Consider the following 23,184-nt stretch of genomic DNA (forward strand, 5'->3'; position numbering starts at 1 on the left):
ATAAAATATTTTTTTTATTTTTTTTTTATTTTTGTTAATTATGTTTTTAATATTATTTTTAACTAACTTTTTTTATATTTTAATATTATTTAAAATTTATTATAATTACTTTAAATATTACTAATATTATATCAAATAAATAAATAATAATATAATTACGTTATTATTTTAAATTAATAATAATATATAAAAATAAATATTTAGTATTATTTCATAATTTTGTTTAAAATATGAATGATAATATATATATTTTTTAAATCATTGAATTAAAATTTAAGAGATAATTATAATTAATAATAATATTATTATTATTTTTATACTACTAATTATAAAATAAATGTTAGCTTTATTTTTTTTTTAAATAAATAAAATTTAAAATTATTTAAAATTTAAAATATTAAAATTTATAAAATAAGTTTGTTTTAAAAAAAATAATATAAACTAAAATTAAAAATTATAAAAGCTTAATAACTAAACTTTAATGAAAAATTAATAAAACAAATTAATGTTAATATTAAAAAAATAAGATTAAAAAATATTAAAAATAAATTAAAATTTTAATATCTTCTTCTAACAGGTGTTTCTAACAGGTGTTTCTAACAGGTGTAGGGTGATACTATTTTATATCCTTTCAAGGTATAAGTTATACCTTAATTTTAAGGTACATATAAAACCAGTCCAACTTAACAACCTTATAATTTTACTATTGGGATAATATACTATCCCAACAGTGTAGTACCTTCTACCAAACATAGTTGTAGAAATCTCTTGGATTAGTAACGAAACTAGTTATGTCCGATATCTTTAGTTGGGACACTGGACTAACGGGAGCCTGTCATGTCAGAATCAAGAACGCAGATAACAGACGATCACAGTTTTAGACTTGCACGACCATGATATCGGACATGTGCAACCAACTGCACTTAGAAGACTAGCAAACCTGTACCTGCACCAGTAGGAACTTGCAGCTTGCACAATATGCTAGCAACCGCACAACCTCCGACTACAATCTTCAACCACAATGAGGCAACTGACCGCAAACTACAGTTAAAAACAAATTACAAGTATACTTGTACCTGCACCAGAAAGACTGCGGTCTGCACAATACTAGCAGCCGCACAGCCTACAACCCGCACAAGAACCAGCAATCGCACCTGCATAGTCTCACATAGTAATCAGTAGGCGCTTCTACAAGCAGGTGAAGAACCAACACCTACAATAGACCATAAAATGTAAGGATGAATTGCGATTGCATCAGTAAAGTCTACGACCTGCACATTACACAATGGCTGCACAACCTGCAACCTATAGCAAACAACAAACACCAGGAATGAACTATGCTTGCAACTATTCAACGAGGGACTGCTCCAACACCTACACTAAGACGCCAACACTTGAAATGGAACTCGACCAGCTGTAGCAGGCGAGATCCGCGTCTCTAGGAACGAAACTAGTTATGTCCGATATCTTTAGTTGGGACACTGGACTAACGGGAGCCTGTCATGTCAGAATCAAGAACGCAGATAACAGACGATCACAGTTTTAGACTTGCACGACCATGATATCGGACATGTGCAACCAACTGCACTTAGAAGACTAGCAAACCTGTACCTGCACCAATAGGAACTTGCAGCTTGCACAATATGCTAGCAACCGCACAACCTCCGACTACAATCTTCAACCACAATGAGGCAACTGACTGCAAACTACAGTTAAAAACAAATTACAAGTATACTTGTACCTGCACTAGAAAGACTGCGGTCTGCACAATACTAGCAGCCGCATAGCCTACAACCCGCACAAGAACCAGCAATCGCACCTGCACAGTCTCACATAGTAATCAGTAGGCGCTTCTACAAACAGGTGAAGAACCAGCACCTACAATAGACCATAAAATGTAAGGATGAATTGCGATTGCATTAGTAAAGTCTACGACCTGCACATTACACAATGGCTGCACAACCTGCAACCTACAGCAAACAACAAACACCAGGAATGAACTACCCTTGCACCTATTCAACGAGGGACTGCTCCAACACCTACACTAAGACGCCAACACTTGAAATGGAACTCGATCAGCTGTAGCAGGCGAGATCCACGTCTCTAGGAACGAAACTAGTTATGTCCGATATCTTTAGTTGGGACACTGGACTAACGGGAGCCTGTCATGTCAGAATCAAGAACGCAGATAACAGACGATCACAGTTTTAGACTTGCACGACCATGATATCGGACATGTGCAACCAACTGCACTTAGAAGAATAGCAAACCTGTACCTGCACCAGTAGGAACTTGCAGCTTGCACAATATGCTAGCAACCGCACAACCTCCGACTACAATCTTCAACCACAATGAGGCAACTGACTGCAAACTACAGTTAAAAACAAATTACAAGTATACTTGTACCTGCACCAGAAAGACTGCGGTCTGCACAATACTAGCAGCCGCACAACCTACAACCCGCACAAGAACCATCAATCGCACATGCACAGTCTCACATAGTAATCAGTAGGCACTTCTACAAGCAAGTGAAGAACCAACACCTACAATAGACCATAAAAAGTAAGGATGAATTGTGATTGCATCAGTAAAGTCTACGACCTGCACATTACACAATGGCTGCACAACCTGCAACCTACAGCAAACAACAAACACCAGGAATGAACTACGCTTGCACCTATTCAACGAGGGACTGCTCCAACACCTACACTAAGACGCCAACACTTGAAATGGAACTCGACCAGCTGTAGCAGGCGAGATCCGCGTCTCTAGGAAGAGCATTCGAACTGACGTTTAACACGACCTTGACACATTTAACACAATTTTTCACGTTTTTAACATGTTTAACACATTTTTGAATTTTTAACACGTTTTTCATATTTTGGCACACATTTTGCATGTTTTGGCACGTTTAACAAGTTTTTCACACATTTGGCACGTCTAACACATTTTTGACACGTTTAACATGTTTTCACGTTTTTGACACATTTAACACGTTTTTCATTTTTTTGCACGTTCAACACGTTTTTGACACGTTCAACACATTTTTTTTACATTTTTGACACGTTTACCATATTTTTAACACATTTACTACGTTTTTCACGTTTTGGAACGTTCAATAAGTTTTTCACATATTTGACACATTTAACACATTGACACGTTTTCATATTTCTAACACATTTAAAACGTTTTTAACACATTAAACACGTTTAACACGTTGTTGACACGTTTCGCATGTTTTTTTTTACGTTTTTGACACATTTGACACATGTAACACGTTTTGACACGTTTAACACATTTTTTATGTTTTCGCATGTTTAATACGTTTTTTACGCTTTGACACGTTTAAAAAGTTTTTCACTTATTTGGCACATTTAACACATTTTTACGTTTTTGACACGTTTAACACGATTATAACACATTAAACATGTTTATCATATTTTTGACACATTTTTGACATGTTTAACACATTTTTCACGTTTTGGCACGTTTAACACATTTTGGCATGTTCAACACATTTTTGGCACGTTTAACACGTATAATAAATTTTGCCACATTCACCACATTTTGACATGTTTAATATGTTTTGGCCCGTTTAACACACTTGTGACATGTTTTAAAACGTGTTAAATATGCCAAAAATGTGTTAAACATGCCAAAAACATGAGAAACGTGTTAAACATGCCAAAAATGTGTTAAAATGTTCAAAATGTGTTAAACGTACCAAAAACGTGTTAAACATGTTAAAAACGTGTTAAATGTGTCAAAAATGTGTAAAACGTGCCAAAAACGTGTTAAACGTGTCAAACGTGCGAAAAACATGTTAAACGTCTTAAACATGTCAAAAATGTGTTTAAACGTGCCAAAAACGTGAAAAATGTGAAAAACGTGTTAATCTTATCAAAACGTGTGAAAACATGTTAAACATATTAAAAATGTCAAAAACGTGTTAAATGTGCAAAAAACGTAAAAATACATGTGAAAAACGTGTTAAACATAAAAACATAAAAAACGTGTTAAACGTGCCAAAACGTGAAAAACGTGTTAAACGTGTCAAAAATGTGTAAAACGTGTTAAACATGTCAAAAACGTGTTAACAAAATCCATTTGAAATCTTATTTGCAAAATTGATACGGAGCATCAACTAATTTAAACCATAAAAAATGTACATGGTGTTTAATTAAAGAATATATACTAACTGCTAAACTTGGTTAAAAGGATAACATAGCCTTAAAGTTTGATACAATAAATATGGCATGATTTTCTATAATAGACCTCTTATTTTAATTTCATATCAACCTCTAACAATTATATTACGGTAATGATAGATTTGTTATCTAAGGTATGTTTGGTTGGATTTTTTTTTTAATAAATGAAACTATAATCATATATAATTTCATTAATTATTCTCTCATCAATTAAATCACTTAATTAATTAATTAAATTACTAAAATAAAATTTATTTTAAAAATTATATAATTATATATTAATATCCTTATTTATATTATAAAATCACCACTATTCAATGTTTTTTAAACAATTTCTGAATTATTTTAAAAAATTGATACCAACACAGCCTAAGAATTAGTGGGAAATAATAATTATCAACCATATCTTTAAAAGGATCAACTAAAAAAAAAAAATTTTCCTTTTTTTTTTTTTTTTTTTCTTTTTTCATTTAGTAGCATCATCTAACACTCTCAAACTCTATTAGAGTGTGTTTGGTAACCCTGGAATTGGCATTGGAATTGGAATTGGAGGATCCAATTCTAATTCTTATGTTGGTTAGACACTTTAATATTAAGAATTGGAATTGGAATTATAATTTCAATGGAATTCAATATAGTGTAATTTGATAGTTCTCAATTCCAATCTTTTTAGGTCGGAATTGTAATTTCAAATTAACATATTTTTCACGTTTTTGACATGTTTAACACATTTTTCACACGTTTTCACATGTTTAACATGTTTTCATGTTTTCGACACGTTTTTAGCACATTTAACACATTTTTGATACATTTTACACGTTTAACACGTCCTTGACACGTTTTACACGATTTTCACGTTTTTAACATGTTTAACACATTTTTGAATGTTTAACACGTTTTTCACATTTTGGCACATTTTGCATGTTTTGGCACGTTTAACAAGTTTTTCACATATTTGGCACGTTTAACACATTTTTGACACGTTTAACACGTTTTCACGTTTTTGACACATTTAACACAATTTTCATTTTTTTGCATGTTTAACACGTTTTTGACACGTTTAACACGTGTTTTACGTTTTTGACACGTTTACCATATTTTTAACACGTTCAACAAGTTTTTCACATATTTGACACATTTAACACATTTTGACACGTTTTCATGTTTCTAACACATTTAAAACGTTTTTAACACATTAAACACGTTTAACACGTTGTTGACATCTTTCACATGTTTTTTTACGTTTTTGACACATTTGACACATGTAACACGTTTTGACACGTTTTGACACGTTTTTAACGTTTTGGCACGTTTAATACGTTTTATACGTTCTGACACGTTTAAAAAGTTTTTCACTTATTTGGCACATTTAACACATTTTTACGTTTGACACGTTTAACATGATTATAACTCATTAAACATGTTTATCATATTTTTGGCACATTTTTGAAATGTTTAACACATTTTTCACGTTTTGGCACGACACATTTTGGCATGTTTAACACATTTTTGACACGTTTAACACGTTTGATAAATTTTGCCACATTTACCATATTTTGACATATTTAATATGTTTTGGCCCGTTTAACACACTTGTGACATGTTTAAAACGTGTTAAATATGCCAAAAATGTGTTAATCATGCCAAAAACGTGAAAAACGTGCCAAAAATGTGTTAAACTGTTCAAAATGTGTTAAACGTACCAAAAATGAGTTAAACATGTTAAAAACGTGTTAAACGTGCCAAAAATATGTAAAATGTGCCAAAAATATGTTAAACGTGTGAAAAACATGTTAAACGTCTTAAACATGTCATAAATGTGTTAAACGTGCCAAAAACGTGAAAAATGTGAAAAACGTGTTAATCTTATCAAAACGTGTGAAAACATGTTAAACATATTAAAAATGTTATAAACATGTTAAATGTGCAAAAAACGTAAAAATACGTGTGAAAAACATGTTAAACGTGAAAAACATAAAAAACGTGTTAAACATGCCAAAACGTGAAAAACGTGTTAAACGTGTCAAAATGTATAAAACGTGTTAAAATGCCAAAAACGTGTTGACAAAATCCATTTGAAATCTTACTTGCAAAATTGATAAGGAGCATCAACTAATTTAAACCATAAAAAATGTACATGGTATTTAATTAAAAAATATATACTAACTGCTAAACTTGGTTAAAAGGATAACATAGCCTTAAAATTTGATACAATAAATATGGCATGATTTTCTATAATAGACCTCTTATTCTAATTTCATATCAACCTCTAACAATTATATTACAGTAATGATAGATTTGTTATATAAGGTATGTTTGGTTGGATTTTTTTTAATAAATGAAACTATAATCATATATAATTTCATTAATTATTCTCTCATCAATTAAATCACTTAATTAATTAATTAAATTACTAAAATAAATTCTATTTTAAAAATTATATAATTATATATTAATATCCTTATTTATATTATAAAATCGCCACTATTCAATTTTTTTAAACAATTTATGAATTATTTTAAAAAATTGATACCAACAAAGCCTAAGAATTAGTGGGAAATAATATTTATCAACCATATCTTTAAAAGGATCAATGAACAAAAGTTCTTTTTTCCTTTTTTTTTTTCATTTAGCTGCATCATCTAACACTCTCAAACTTTATTAGAGTGTGTTTGATAACCCTGGAATTGGCATTGGAATTGAAATTGGAATTGGAATTGGAGGGTCCAATTCTAATTCTTATGTTGGTTAGACACTTTAATATTAAGAATTGGAATTAGAATTAGAATTCCAATGGAATTCAATATAGTGTAATTTGATAGTTCTCAATTCCAATCTTTTTAGGTCGGAATTGTAATTTCAAATTAACATATTTGTCACGTTTTTGATATGTTTAACACATTTTTCACACGTTTAACACGTTTTCACACGTTTAACATGTTTTCATGTTTTCGACACGTTTAACACGTTTTTGGCACGTTTAACACGTTTTTGATACATTTTACACGTTTAACACGTCCTTAACACGTTTAACACGATTTTCACGTTTTTAACATGTTTAACACATTTTTGAATGTTTAACACGTTTCCACATTTTGACACATTTTGCATGTTTTGGCATGTTTAACAACTTTTTCACATATTTGGCACGTTTAACACATTTTTGACATGTTTAACACATTTTTGACATATTTAACACGTTTTTCATTTTTTTTGCACGTTTAACATGTATTTGACACGTTTAATACGTTTTTTTTTACGTTTTTTACACATTTACCATATTTTTAACACGTTTACTACGTTTTGGCACGTTCAACAAGTTTTTCACATATTTGACATATTTGACACATTTAACACATTTTGACACGTTTTCATGTTTCTAACACATTTAAAACGTTTTTAACACATTAAACACTTTGTTGACACGTTTCACATGTTTTTTTTACGTTTTTGACATATTTGACACATGTAACACGTTTTGACACGTTTAACACGATTTTCACGTTTTGGCACGTTTAATACGTTTTTTACGTTTTGACACATTTAAAAAGTTTTCACTTATTTGACACATTTAACACATTTTTACGTTTTTGACACGTTTAACACGATTATAACACATTAAACATGTTTATCATATTTTTGGCACATTTTAAATATGTTTAACACATTTTTCACGTTTTGGAACATTTAACACATTTTGGCATATTCAACACATTTTTGGCACGTTTAACACGTTTGATAAATTTTGCCACATTTACCACATTTTGACATGTTTAATATGTTTTGGCCCGTTTAACACACTTGTGACATGTTTAAAACGTGTTAAATATGCCAAAAATGTGTTAAACATGCCAAAAACGTGAAAAACGTGTTAAACGTGCCAAAAATGTATTAAACCCTTCAAAATGTGTTAAACGTACCAAAAACGTGTTAAACGTGCCAAAAATGTGTAAAAACGTGCCAAAAACGTGTGAAAAACATGTTAAACGTCTTAAACATGTCAAAAATGTGTTAAACGTGCCAAAATCGTGAAAAACGTGTTAATCTTATCAAAACATGTGAAAACATGTTAAACATATTAAAAATGTCAAAAACGTGTTGAATGTGCAAAAAAATGTAAAAATACATGTGAAAAACGTGTTGAACGTGAAAAACATAAAAAACGTGTTAAACGTGCCAAAACGTGAAAAACGTGTTAAACGTGTTAAACATGCAACGACTAATTTAAACCATAAAAAATGTACATGGTGTTTAATTAAAAAATATATACTAACGGCTAAACTTGGTTAAAAGGATAACATAGCCTTAAAGTTTGATACAATAAATATGGCATGATTTTCTATAATAGACCTCTTATTCTAATTTCATATCAACCTCTAACAATTATATCACGGTAATGATAGATTTGTTATCTAAGGTATGCTTAGTTGGATTATTTTTTAATAAATAAAACTATAATCCTATATAATTTCATTAATTATTCTCTCATCAATCAAATCACTTAATTAATTAATTAAATTACTAAAATAAATTCTATTTTAAAAATTATATAATTATATATTAATATCCTTATTTATTTTATAAAATCACAACTATTCAATATATATTTCTTAAACAATTTATGAATTATTTAAAAAAAATGATACCAACAAAGCCTAAGAATTTATGGGAAATAATATTTATCAACCATATCTTTAAAAGGATCTATGAACAAAAGTTATTTTTTCCCTTTTTTTTTCATTTAGCTGCATCATCTAACACTTCCAAACTCTATTAACGATGTTCTTTAAGAAGAAATGTAAAGAAGATAAACGCAACATTTAATAAAAAAGCTTAAAAACTATTCTTTCTTTCAGTGTAAGTGACATTCCTGTCATATTCTCTTATAACAAATTCTCCTATAAATAGATTATGAAGACAAGTTCATAATGCATTCCAATCCATTTATTAGCAAACTCCGGAGTCCCAACACCAATTAAGCAGAGGAAGCTAAGTAAATTCACTTCTTTTTTTCTTATTGTGCATTTAACTCTATATTGTTACATGATATATAGATAAATGATGAAATGAAACAATAATATATAATTAACTTTATCATTCTACACAGAATGCGGATGACTATTACCAGCCCATGTCTCAAACTTTTGGTTTTGGTTGCCACCATTTTATCGGCGGGAGTACTAGTTTGCGCCTACGGAACTGAAAATAAAATTTTAGATGAAAAGATTGTGTATAGCCCCTTTGTTCTATCTAAGTATGTCACCAATCTTCTTTGAACTTTATTTGGATAATATATTTTACATATATATTTTGAAATACATTTTAACAGGCTTCACTATACCTTAAATCTTCAAAGTATTACTATTAGTAGGCGAGGTTGATTATATTATGTTTTGATTACATTTGGAACATGGTTGTCATTCTAGAAGATTGACGTTTAAATGTTGTCAATTATGAAATGAAATTACTCCACCTAAGATTATTATAAATGCAGGTTGGTGCTTGAACCAAGAAAAATAAGGTCTTTCTTTGATTGCAATTCTTATTCTTATTAACAACATATAGATTAAAATATAAAGTAATTTTGTTGAAAATGTTTTTTTAGATAGATTCTTCCCACTCTCTAATGCATTAGAACTATTAATAACAAAATTTCAAATTAAATACAAACAAAATTAAACAACATTCCATTCTTTTTCTGTTAAAACAACATTCTTGCTCATTATTAATGATTTGAATATTATTAATTAGAGAGGAAGCGTCAATATTTTTAAACAGGTTATTATATATATTAATATATGGTTTTTACGTACTCTTTGTCATGTGACATTGATCTTATTGAAAAAATTTAAAGTTAAATTTAATAAACAAATATTATTAAATTTATTAATATATATATATATTTATTGCACAAATCCAACTTTAACGCTCTAAACTGCGTTTCCAAATATAGTTAAATTATATATATATATATATAAGTGTCCAAATTCGAACCCAAAACCAATACATTCAACCCACTGCAAGTCTGCAACACACAACATCCATCATATTTCTAATTATTTAAAATATAGAATAATAGTATTTATTTATTTATAATATAAATTTGTATAGAATTTGTCATTCTATGTAAATTTATTAAAAATAATTTAAAAAATAATATTTATAATATGTTATTTTTAAATATATATATATATAATATATTATTTTGTAAATTTTAAAATGATTAAAGGGTATGAGAATTTAAAAATTGACTAAATATTTTTTTAGCACATCCGAATATTAAATAAAATTTTTTAATCTTGTTATAAAATAATTTTACAAGTATACCTTACTTCTTCTTTTTTTCATAAATTCACTAGTAAAATTAAAAATAATGGTAAGATTAAACATTTTCGTCATCATAAAATTCAAACATGATAAAACCTTTTGAATTCCTTTAACTTCTTTAATTTTGTATTAATCTCCAAATATTTTAATTTTTTTAAATTATATGTATATAATTTAAATTAAATATTATAAATATTGTATTATAAATTATTTATTTTATAAATTTAAATAAATTAATGAATTATTTAAAAATTAATATTATAAAATATATATAGAGTTACTCCATATTTTAAATAATTACAATTCTTATTGATGTTTTGTGTTCAGTGTACTACTTAAAATTTTAAAAGAAGTGTTATATATATATATATGCGATGACCAATCATATTGAATTTAAAGTGGAGTAGTCAAGAAATATTTTTGGTGTGTGAAATGTTTGGATAAGACATGCAAGTGGAGCTTGCGTGCTGTGAAAGCTAAGTTTTCTGAGATGTTTGAGATCTGAAAATTCGAGCAACAACACTCATGCTCAGTTTTGTCGAGGCCAAAGAAAAAAATGCAAACACCAGCATGGGTTATTGGGCAGTGCGTGAAGAGCAAGTACATGGACCATCATCATAACCACTTGCCTAAGAAAATAATTGAAGACATGCAGAAAACTTATGGGATATTTTTGACTTATAATAAGGCATGGAGGGTAAGGGAAAATGCTTTAATAGCGGTGCGAGGAACGGTAGAGGATTCCTATGGAATATTTCCATCATACCTTTACATGTTGGAGAAGTATAATCCTGATACCATAACTGACATCTAGACAGACGAGCTCGACCACTTCAAGTATATGTTCATGTCCCTAGGCCTCTCAATTAGGGGTTTCAAAGCCTTTTGCCGTCCTGTATTATGCGTTGATGCTAGTTTTCTTAAGCACAATGTGGGTGGTCAATTATGGGTGGCTATTGCATTGGATGCGAATGAACAACTATATCTTGTCGCATTCGGCGTTGTTGATTCAGAGAATAATAACTCCTGGACTTATTTCATGCAAAAACTGAGAGACGCAATTGGATTAGTTGATGATCTCGTCTTCGTATCCGACAGACACCCAAACATCGTCAATGCCTTGTGTGCTGTTTTTCCAGAAGCAAACCACGGTGCGTGCACATATCACATAAAGATGAATATTATGGCCAAATTCAAAAGTGATAAGTGTCATGCGGAGTTTGATTCGGCTTCTAGAGCGTACACTATCCACGAATTTAATCGGTTTTTTGACAAGATCAAGGTTAAAGATCATAGGATTGCTGCCTATTTGCAAGAAATTGGGTTCTAAAGATGGAGTAGAGCATTTTTCTCGGTAAGCGATACAATCAACTCACAAGCAATTATGCTGAGAGTTTCAATAATCTGAGAAGGGAAGCCAGAAAGTATCCCATTTCAGAAATGGATGAGTATTTAAAATTCACAATACAATATTGGTTTAACGATAGAAGAGAAAAAGCGTCCAATCACGAAGAAGTTTTATCTCCAAATTATGAGAAGGTATTACGTGAGGGATTCGAGAAGGCCAGATTCTATACAGTCCAATCACTTAACCAATTCGAGTTTTATGTGCATGACAATCAGTCCCATTTCAAAGTCAATTTGAAAGACATGAACTGCACTTGTATAGTATTTGAAGTTTTGGGTCTTCCTTGTACGGATGCAATGGCTGCTGCCCGTAGTCGGAATTTGGTTTCTTATGACTTATGTTCAATGTATTATTTATCTCACATGTTCAATTTCTTTAACCAATTGATAAATCGTTATATTTTCCATGCACACAGGTATTACACAACTGAATGTTGGATAAATGCATATGCGGTGACATGTTATCCTCCTGGTGATGAAGAAAATTAGGATGTTCTCAAACATATCAAGCAACACTCGTGTCTTAAACCAAATGTCAAGGTTAAGAAAGGCCGACCACAAATAAAGCGTAGGTCATCCCAAGGTGAGGTCCGTAAGGTCCCGAGACGATGCAACTCATGTGTTGGACTAAAACATAATAGGGCAACATGCAAAGCAGTGATGCCTGCACCATCTACTATAAGAGCATCATCATCTAAGCAACATGAGTCATCATCTCAACAGTATGAACCTTTAGCTTGAAAGATTATTATGGTGATAAGTTGTAATATATGTGTTAATTGAATTGAATTATGGTGGTACTGGTCAGATATAAGTTGTAGTATATGTTGTTAACTCAGATGGTTTGGGATAAGTTGTAGTATATGTTGTTAATTCAGTTGGTTTGGGAAGCACTTAGCGAATCGCGAGGTACTTAGCGAATCACGAAGTACTTAGCAAAACGGGAAGTGTAAGTTGCACTTGTTTTTACATTGAAGGTTATCTTCAAGTCTGAAGTGCAAAATTCAATATATGAATATACATTTTACAATTCAACTTCAAATAATTTAACAATACATTTTCATTACTTGAAGTTGTCTCCAAAACAAAGGTTCGATAATTTATATTTACATTACATCAAATCAAATCATTTATCCAATTTACAATACTAAGGTTCGATAATTTGATGGAATAACCTAACCGCCATCTTCTGCCTAAAAAACTCCATGTTTTCTGAGGTCACATTCTGCACGCCTTGGTTAGCAGTCAAGTATTCCATATACATCCGCGTGAATACACCACAATCCCCGCTCTCGGTTGCTCTTGGGACTTCCCCTACCTTAGCTGCTGCGGTTTTGACTTTCGGATGAGGAAACCGTTTGTATGTCATGGGTTGGATGGGTCTTTGAAGTTTAAGTTAGGATACCTTTTCATCTCACCTTGAGTGATTGTCTTTGCAAATACATGTGGAATCAGCTCACACAACGGTTTTAGATAAGAATCCAGATTCTTATAAAGATAAGCATCGCAGTCATACACGTCAATGCGATTCTTTTGAAGACGCGCTACACACAAAATTCAATTCTTCTGGTTTATGTTCACGGGCATGTATATATCGTCGATTATTGACCATTCAGGCATATATCTATTTGGTAAACCCATGTAATAGTCTTTAAATTCTTCGACTGGATAATTTGCAGGATCTTTAATAAAAGCCTTGTGCTCTCGCCTTATTCTATCTGACAATACACAATCCCCTATTGAGACTTTAGAATTTTTATATGTCTTGGGATATTCTGCAATCCTTTGTCGCAATAAGTGGCAGAATGCATCGATTTCCTACACAATGGGAATACATTTAGTATATATCAAACAACATTTAACCATACTTCGCGAATCGCTAAGTACATAGCGATTCGTTAAGTACCTCGCGAAGACATTAATAATGAACAATGAATTGCATGACTTACAATGTCTTCAAGCCATTTCAACCTTGTTAGAACTCTAACAAACATATCATTCCCTGCTTCGCAAATCGCTACATCCTTTTTCACTTCATTGGTGTTTGGATCATCCAACCACTCTTTTACTTTATCCAGCAGCACATCTTCAAATTTTTGAAGGGGATTGACTTTCATTGGATCATTTGTCTTTGGCAGTTTTATCAAAGAAGGGTTGGTGTACGATTTATCTTTTTTCGGCTTTCTCACTCTCCTCCCAAATTTTCCTTTAGGAGGAGTATTGTATAACTTGAAATCATCATTGTCACCTTCAACCTTCTTCTTCTTACTCTCAATTCCTTTTTGCATCTTCACATCCTTCCTCACATCCACACTCTCCTCATCCTTCACCTTCACTTTCAGATCCTTCATCTTCACTTTCAGATCATCGACAACATCCATTTTCTCATCATCCTCCACAACCACATCATCCACAACATTCATCTTCTCATCATCCTCCACATCATCCATATTCTCATCATCCACAACATCGATTTTCTCATCCTGCAAAATAGCAACATTCTAGTCAGATATATACTTAGCGATTCGCGAGTTCCTTAGCGAATCGCGAGGTCCTTAGCGATTCGCGAGGTCCTTATTAAGTTCAAAATTCAAAATCTTACTTTAGTCTCCTCCTCATTCTAGTCAACTTTCTATTCTCCTCTTCGAATTCTTCGGCCTTCACATCCTTAGAATCATTCACCTGCAAAATAGCAACATTCTGGTCAGATATGTACTTAGCTAATTGTTAAGTTCAAAATTCAAAATCTTACCAGTCTTCTCCTTATTCAGATCAACCTTGCTCTTCTCCTCTTCGAATTCTTCGACCTTCACATCCTTAGAATCCTTCACTTGCAAAATAGCAACATTCTGCTCAGATATGTACTTAGAGAATTGTTAAGTTCAAAATTCAAAATCTTACCTCAGTCTTCTCCTCATTCAGATCAACCTTGCTCTTCTTCTCTTCGAATTCTTCGACCTTCACATCCTTATCCTTCACCTGCAAAATAGAAAAATTTTGTTCAGATATGTACTAAGCGAATCGCGAGGTACTTAGCGAATTGAGAGGTACTAAGCGAATCGCTATGTACTTAGCGAATCGCGAGGTGCTTAGCGAATCGTTAAGTTCAAAATTCAAAATCTTACCTCAGTCTTCTCCTTCTTCTTGTTCACCTTGCTCTTTTTCTTCTTCATCTTCTCCTCCATATCATCTAATTTGGTTAATAATATGGTCATCCTTTTGTTAGATTTATCTAACAACTGTTGGGACATACTAAAAACCATATTCTTCAGAGAATCATGGTGAGTTTGTTGAGTTTCTTTGATTGTGATTTTGAGCTCTTTGATGAGTTCTGTTTTCAGCTTTTTTAGCTCCTCCTTCAACTCTATTTTCAGCTCTTTCACATCCTCCTTCAGCTCATCACATTTACATCCAACACCAACAAAAGGTGTTGGAGTCCGAGGACTTGACGTCGCGGTGGGGGGAGTACGAATGTGGTCCGGACTCGATTCATAAGCAAGCTTCCTCTTCAAGTTGACTGCTTCTTTGAGAGTACCTTCAGCCTTTCTCTTCTTGGGGTAGGTTTGGGAGTACATTCTTCATCAATTTCATCTTCATCAAAATCATCTTTGATTAACTTCCCTTCAGTAAATCCCTCAAAAAAATTATCAGTTGTCTCGTCCATTTGTTCAAACTCCTCACCACTGTATAACATCTTCTCCATGGAGGACTCTTCCATCTCAGTCACATCCGTGGTCTCAAGGGCAGATTTAATCTCGATCGAGGTGTTTTTCTTGGTGGAATGATAGAGTAACAACCTTGGGCATAGAGGGTCATTAAGCTGATTCTTTTTGGCAAATTTAGGGACAAAGTTTTGGATGACTTCAAACGTCCACACTTGAAGTGTCAGTGCGAACCCATAAATGTTATATGCAAAAGGAGACAACTGAAGTTAAGGATCATCAGAAGTTTTCTTCTTCTCATAATATGAGAGACTGAGATGTTTCATGTTATTGTTTAAACCTTTGAGGGTGGCTCTAAAGGTGACCTTCCCCCATGGATATCGGAGGAAAGTTCCTCGTCTTCCACCATGTGGAGTATTTTTAGAAATATCACCCTCCTTGGGTCAAATGTAAATAGGTACTGGAAAATCAGGCATACCAGCCCCAACTCGCTCATTCGCACACTATTTTTCCCTTTGAAATATTTTACCGAGAGAGGTGGACAACCTCGGAATTCTTCTTCGGTCAACTCAGGAAAACTGCCGAAGTATAGGCCTGTAACCAACGCATACTCCTTCATACCAAATATAAGTTCATGCCCATTCACCATGAAAGTTATCTCCTTGGAGTTTGAGCTTACCCTCCTCATCAACATATGATGTACTATTGTTCCTGAGAACTGCAAGACTGGGGATGTGAATAATGATCTGAAATGGGTATTGTAAACCCTCTCCAAAAAATCCATATCCTCAAACTTCTTAACAATCTTCTTCAGGCAAAGAGCACTTTTCCAAGAAATTTGACCAGAAACTCAGTAACTGTGGTTTTCGGTCATCTACAAAATGAACAACATCATCAAAAATGTAAGAACAAATACATAAACCATCGCAAACCATAAGTACTTAGTGAAACCCTAATAGCGAAACCATTGAGAACATTAAACTGAACATAAGACGAGCAAAAACCTTAAACTAATAAACAAAAAACCAGAAACAGACAAGCAAAAACCCTAAAACTTAACATGCAAAACCCTAAAACTTTACATTCAAAAACCAAATCTCATAAACAAAAAACCAAAAATTGATCGGCCTTGGCAGGGAGAAGAAAGAACCTGTTTAATAATGATGAACGAGAAGAAAGAACAAAGAAGACGGACAGAAATGATCGGCATTGGCAGGGAGCAGTTTAGTGAAGAGGGGGTTAGAGAGACGAGTCGCGCGGGATAGAAGAAATGAAATGTTAAGATGCTGAAATAATTTTTTTTAAATATATGGTATAGCGTGTGTGCGTACGCGTGCCTCTTCGACTTCCTTAGCGAGTCGGTGAGCACTTAGCGATTTGCGAGGGACTTAACGAATCGCAAGGTACTTAGCGAATCGCGAGGGACTTAGTGAATCGTGAGGTACTTAGCTAATCGCGAGGTACTTAGCGAATCGTGAAGTCATGCTTCAAGCATTTTATTGAGCTCCAGGTAAGAGAAGATGGTTTGAATTCGATTTCGTTAGTCAAATGTAAATAGGTACTAGCAAATCAGGCATACCAGCCCCATCTTGAATGCATCTTCCTTGTCTTTGCATTTCAAAAAAGCATTTTCCAACTCGCTCATTCGCACACTATTTTTCCCTTTGAAATATTTTACCGAGAGAGGTGGACAACCTCGGAATTCTTCTTCGGTCAACTCAGGAAAACTGCCGAAGTATAGGCCTGTAACCAACGCATACTCCTTCATACCAAATATAAGTTCATGCCCATTCACCATGAAAGTTATCTCCTTGGAGTTTGAGCTTACCCTCCTCATCAACATATGATGTACTATTGTTCCTGAGAACTGCAAGACTGGGGATGTGAATAATGATCTGAAATGGGTATTGTAAACCCTCTCCAAAAAATCCATATCCTCAAACTTCTTAACAATCTTCTTCAGGCAAAGAGCACTTTTCCAAGAAATTTGACCAGAAACTCAGTAACTGTGGTTTTCGGTCATCTACAAAATGAACAACATCATCAAAAATGTAAGAACAAATACATAAACCATCGCAAACCATAAGTACTTAGTGAAACCCTAATAGCGAAACCATTGAGAACATTAAACTGAACATAAGACGAGCAAAAACCTTAAACTAATAAACAAAAAACCAGAAACAGACAAGCAAAAACCCTAAAACTTAACATGCAAAACCCTAAAACTTTACATTCAAAAACCAAATCTCATAAACAAAAAACCAAAAATTGATCGGCCTTGGCAGGGAGAAGAAAGAACCTGTTTAATAATGATGAACGAGAAGAAAGAACAAAGAAGACGGACAGAAATGATCGGCATTGGCAGGGAGCAGTTTAGTGAAGAGGGGGTTAGAGAGACGAGTCGCGCGGGATAGAAGAAATGAAATGTTAAGATGCTGAAATAATTTTTTTTAAATATATGGTATAGCGTGTGTGCGTACGCGTGCCTCTTCGACTTCCTTAGCGAGTCGGTGAGCACTTAGCGATTTGCGAGGGACTTAGCGAATCGCAAGGTACTTAGCGAATCGCGAGGGACTTAGTGAATCGTGAGGTACTTAGCTAATCGCGAGGTACTTAGCGAATCGTGAAGTCATGCTTCAAGCATTTTATTGAGCTCCAGGTAAGAGAAGATGGTTTGAATTCGATTTCGTTAGTCAAATGTAAATAGGTACTAGCAAATCAGGCATACCAGCCCCATCTTGAATGCATCTTCCTTGTCTTTGCATTTCAAAAAAGCATTTTCCAACTCGCTCATTCGCACACTATTTTTCCCTTTGAAATATTTTACCGAGAGAGGTGGACAACCTCGGAGTTCTTCTTCGATCAACTCAGGAAAACTGCCGAAGTATAGGCCTGTAACCAACGCATACTCCTTCATACCAAACATAAGTTCATGCCCATTCACCATGAAAGTTATCTCTTTGGAGTTTGAGCTTACCCTCCTCATCAACATATGATGTACTAGTGTTCCTGAGAACTGCAAGACTGGGGATGTGAATAATGATCTGAACTGGGTATTGTAAACCCTCTCCAAAAGATCCATATCCTCGAACTTCTTAACAATCTTCTTCAGGCAAAGAGCACTTTTCCAAGAAATCCGACCAGAAACTCAGTAACTGTGGTTTTCTGTCATCTACAAAATGAACAACATCATCAAAAATGTAAGAACAAATACATAAACCATCGCAAACCATAAGTACTTAGCGAATCGCTAGGTACTTAGCGAAACCCTAATAGCGAAACCATTGAGAACATTAAATTGAACATAAGACGAGCAAAACCTTAAACTAATAAACAAAAAACCAGAAACAGACAAGCAAAAACCCAAAAACTTAACATGCAAAACCCTAAAACTTTACATTCAAAAACCAAATCTCATAAACAAAAAACCAAAAATTTATCGGCCTTGGTAGGGAGTAGAAAGAACCTGTTTAATAATGATGAACGAGAAGAAAGAACAGAGAAGACGGGCAGAAATGATCGGCATTGGCAGGGAGCAGTTTAGTGAAGAGGGGGTTAGAGAGACGAGTCGCGCGGGATAGAAGAAATGAAATGTTAAGATGCTAAAATAATTTTTTTTAAATATATGGTATAGCGCGTGTGCGTACGCGTGCCTCTTCGACTTCCTTAGCGAGTCGGTGAGCACTTAGCGAATCGTGGAGTCATGCTTCAAGCATTTGATTGAGCTCCAGGTAAGAGAAGATGGTTTGAATTCGATTTCGTTAGTCATTAAGCATATTTTGGTTAATAACGAACGAAATCGAATTCAAACCATCATCTCTTAACTGAAGCTCGAAGTACTTAGTGAATCATGAAGTACAAAATTTTTTATTGGTTTCATAGGTAATTTATCTCGTTTGACAAGTTATCAACATCAAAGTCATGGTTTTGAAGAGAGGTTGTGTTAGCAAAATAAATCTTATTCATTTTATTTGGAAACATTTAGATTCTTCAAAAAAGGCCTTTGAAGAATCAATCATTGAGCTTCAGCTAAGAGAAGATTGTTTGAAATTTATTTCTTTAGCTTAATCAAAGTCAAACCATCTTTTCTTATCTGGAGCTCAATGATGGATTCTTAAATGGCCTTTTCTGAATAATCTAAATGTTTTCATTAATGTAAAAAGATAATGTTTATTTTGCTAACACAACTTCTCTTCAAAACCATGAGTGATGTAGATATATTGTCAAATGAAGTTCATGATTAACTATAAATAACAAAAACTCTTGACACTTAACGAAACGGTAAGTCCTTAGCGAAACGATAAGTACTTAGCGAAACGGTAAGTCCTTAGTAAGCACTTAGTGAAACGGTAAACACTTAACGAATCTTCCCTGAAACGGAAACCCATATGATCCGAGATTATCTGCAAAACCCATAAATGAACCACTTAACGAAATGCACAAATATGAACCAATATGAACCAAATAACAAATATGAACCAAATAAGAACAGGTTAAATCGAAGGGTTTGAAATGAAGATAATGGAAACATGAACATAACTTGAATTAGGTTAAATGTTTGAAATGAAAATCTTCTTCGACCTTCAAATCCTTAGAATCCTTCACCTGTATGCAATAGATTTAGGGTTAGGGTTTATGAAGATCGTGTAAATAAACACATAAATCGATTTTAACGGGTTTGAAATAAAAGATAATGTAAATATGTATGAAGTGACCGCAACCCCGCCGCCGTAGCCGCCATCAAAAGAAAGAACAAGAGAAGAGAGAGAAAGGAAATGAAGGAAATGAAAAAAATAGAGTATTTATACTAAACGACTTAGCATTTCACGAAAAGGGCAAATGTGTCAAAAAAAAATTAAAATACCACGAATGCAATAAAATTTATATTTTGCCACCACCTCAAATAACCCCATCTTTAAGGTCATTTCGTCAAATTTCCTCCTAAATTCCTTCTCCAGTCACTTTTATTATTCTTTCTCATTTATCGGATTAGATATACATTATTTAAGATCTTAGATTTAGGAGTTTCATAATTTGATAGAAAGTGGGTCGTAATTATTAATTTAATTTTATATATATTTTGGCCCAACCTCTCCTTAAAAAAAACTTCCCTTTCAGATTTAAAGGCCCATTCCCTATTTTTCTTTCTCTCTCGCGCGCCTCTTCTTCTCCATTGTAACTGAACCAGAATTCTAGACCTAGTCTTCTTCAGTTCTTCATTTCTTCTTCTGGGTTGAACTCCATAGTCGCCATTGTTTCAACGGCTGGAGAAGCTGGAGCAGGAGCGGCTGGGACCACTGAAGTAGACAACGACACAAGGTCAAATTTCAGTTTTGTTTGATTTTAAATATTATAACTCTTCCCATAATTATTTTAACACGTTGTTCCATGAACAACATTATATCCAAAAAGAAAGAAAAACCCTCTTCAAAAATTGCACTTATATGGAAATGCAACAATTTCATTGAGTTTTGATTTTTATGTTACTCTGATCAAAATTAGGGTTAGAAAGAGTATGTTTTGCTTGTCTGAAATTGAACATACGCTAAGGCTACCACCTAGCCTCCTCAACCTTCCTCTCCACGATGCAATCAAGGGCGAGCTTGAAACTCTCTTCATAGATAAGGTCTCACAGCCATTTTCTCTCTATTTTTTCTTGTAATCTATTAGTGTTACATTCAGAATATGATTAAATGACTCTTTTCTTTCTTTCCTTGGAAGGTAATCTCAAATTTAGGGCTGTGTATCTCCATTTATGATATCAAGGAAATTGATGGAGGTTTTATCTTTGCTGGACATGGTGCCTCAACCTATACTGTAATTTCTATTTCTTTTCTGTTGATTCATATTTGTTCACATTTACTTTTATTTGGAAATTTGGCCATTTATTCTGGTTTTCTTAGCAATTTATGCCATTGTAGTGAAGTATGTAGAGGATTCTATGACTGATGTATTCCATAATCAATTACTTCTTTCATCAAATCATTTGGATTACCTTAACTTTATTGTTTTTAATACTTAAAAATATTGAATTTTGGCCATTTGACAAACAAGATCTATTTTTAAAACATAATCCATATCAAACAAGCTTATAGGCCTAGTTTGATGAAGGGTTATAACTCCTTATCTCATCATCAATCACTTCGACAATAATCATCAACTAAAATATATGATTGCATTCAAAGAGCAGTATAGTCTTTTCACTTACATTTCCAAAGGGATACTGGAAAATGCACAAAAAAACCCGATTATCTCATATCCCATATCAAACATTTATTTTTTTTTAAACCCTTCTCCAAACTAGCTCTTAGTGTGAAGGCAACAAGAAATAGTTCTCTGCCAAAAACATAAACTGATGAATTGCTTATATATGACCTTTTTTTTTGTAATTGCTGACTACTAGTTGATTTTGTTTAGCATTTAGGTGAAAGATAAACAACTACCCCATTGATCCAATTTGATTACTGTTTGTTCTTTGTGGTTTTCAGTTTCTTCAATGAGATTATCTGATTTGTGATGAGTGTCAACTATCAAATGTGGCATTTGATTTTGTTCATTTGCATCCATTTTCTTATTATATAACTGTGACATATATGTGTGACAGGTGAAGTTCAGAATGATAATGTTTCGTCCATTCATTGGAGAGGTTATCACTGCTGTACTCAAAGAAGCCGATGCTAATGGTGTACGCTGTATGTATCATATCAATTAGAACACAAATTCTTGCTCAATCTCATGATGCCTCATGTATACATGTATACACACACTTATATGTTAGTAATGGACAGTGTCAGTTGGGTTTTTTGACGATATCTATGTACCTGCTCATAAGATGCTGGACAACTCGAAATGGCAGGATGATCCAGAGCTCTCGTAAGAGTTTTTTTTTAATTTCATTTTCCCTTTTATTGTGTTAATTTATTGTAGTTTTTTTTTCTTGCAGGGGATATCATACTTGGTTGTGGACGTATGAAGATTCAACTTATTCTATGGATGATACAGACGAGGTTAATATTCAATGTTTTTCATTTGTTTTAAGGGAAACATTGTTAATATTGATGATACCTATCTTCAGATTCGTTTTAAAGTTGAGAGGGTACACTATCCAGCAATACCAGTTGTAGAAGCCAGCAACTTGAAAGCAATTGAAGAAGGCGGTGATTCAAAACCAAATGAACAAGAAAACGATCACCTGAAAAAACCTTTTGCTCCCATGGTGATAACTGTAAGTTCATCTCCAGTCTATTTTTCACTTCTGCTTAAAGCCTTGTTCTATCTTGGGTTATTTTGATAATTACTAGATTATTATTTCAAAATAATCTTGATCTGGATAGCTTATTGAAAATTGAGTTATTTATGGATTATTTGGGTAAAATGATTAGGGGTATGTATAGTGGTTTCGATATTTTGGTTGATGATTTGAATATCGTAATTATGCGATGATTATTGATGAGATAATGAGTTATTTGGCGAACAAGGTAATAACTTATGTTTTGTATTTTCTTTTACAGGGATCCCTAGGTATTGATGGCTTGGGTCCGGTTTCTTGGTGGTAATAAACTGACATTATTATTATTTTC

At 33.0% G+C, this 23,184-nt stretch overlaps 1 protein-coding gene across 1 annotated transcript; it reads left to right on the plus strand.

Annotated features, from left to right (window-relative positions):
• The first annotated feature begins 20,728 nt into the window (after window positions 1–20,728).
• LOC124910189 (DNA-directed RNA polymerase III subunit RPC8) lies at window positions 20,729–22,933 on the plus strand. Its single transcript, XM_047450801.1, has 7 exons — window positions 20,729–20,923; window positions 21,107–21,230; window positions 21,326–21,421; window positions 22,209–22,296; window positions 22,393–22,477; window positions 22,548–22,611; window positions 22,680–22,933. The coding sequence occupies exons 2-7, from the start codon at window positions 21,120–21,122 to the stop codon at window positions 22,893–22,895; spliced, it is 660 nt and encodes a 219-aa protein (XP_047306757.1). The 5' UTR covers window positions 20,729–20,923; window positions 21,107–21,119; the 3' UTR covers window positions 22,896–22,933.
• Window positions 22,934–23,184: the final 251 nt, after the last annotated feature.

The sequence above is a fragment of the Impatiens glandulifera genome, chromosome 7 (assembly GCF_907164915.1).
Source record: "Impatiens glandulifera chromosome 7, dImpGla2.1, whole genome shotgun sequence".
In the NCBI taxonomy this organism is placed as follows: Eukaryota; Viridiplantae; Streptophyta; class Magnoliopsida; order Ericales; family Balsaminaceae; genus Impatiens; species Impatiens glandulifera.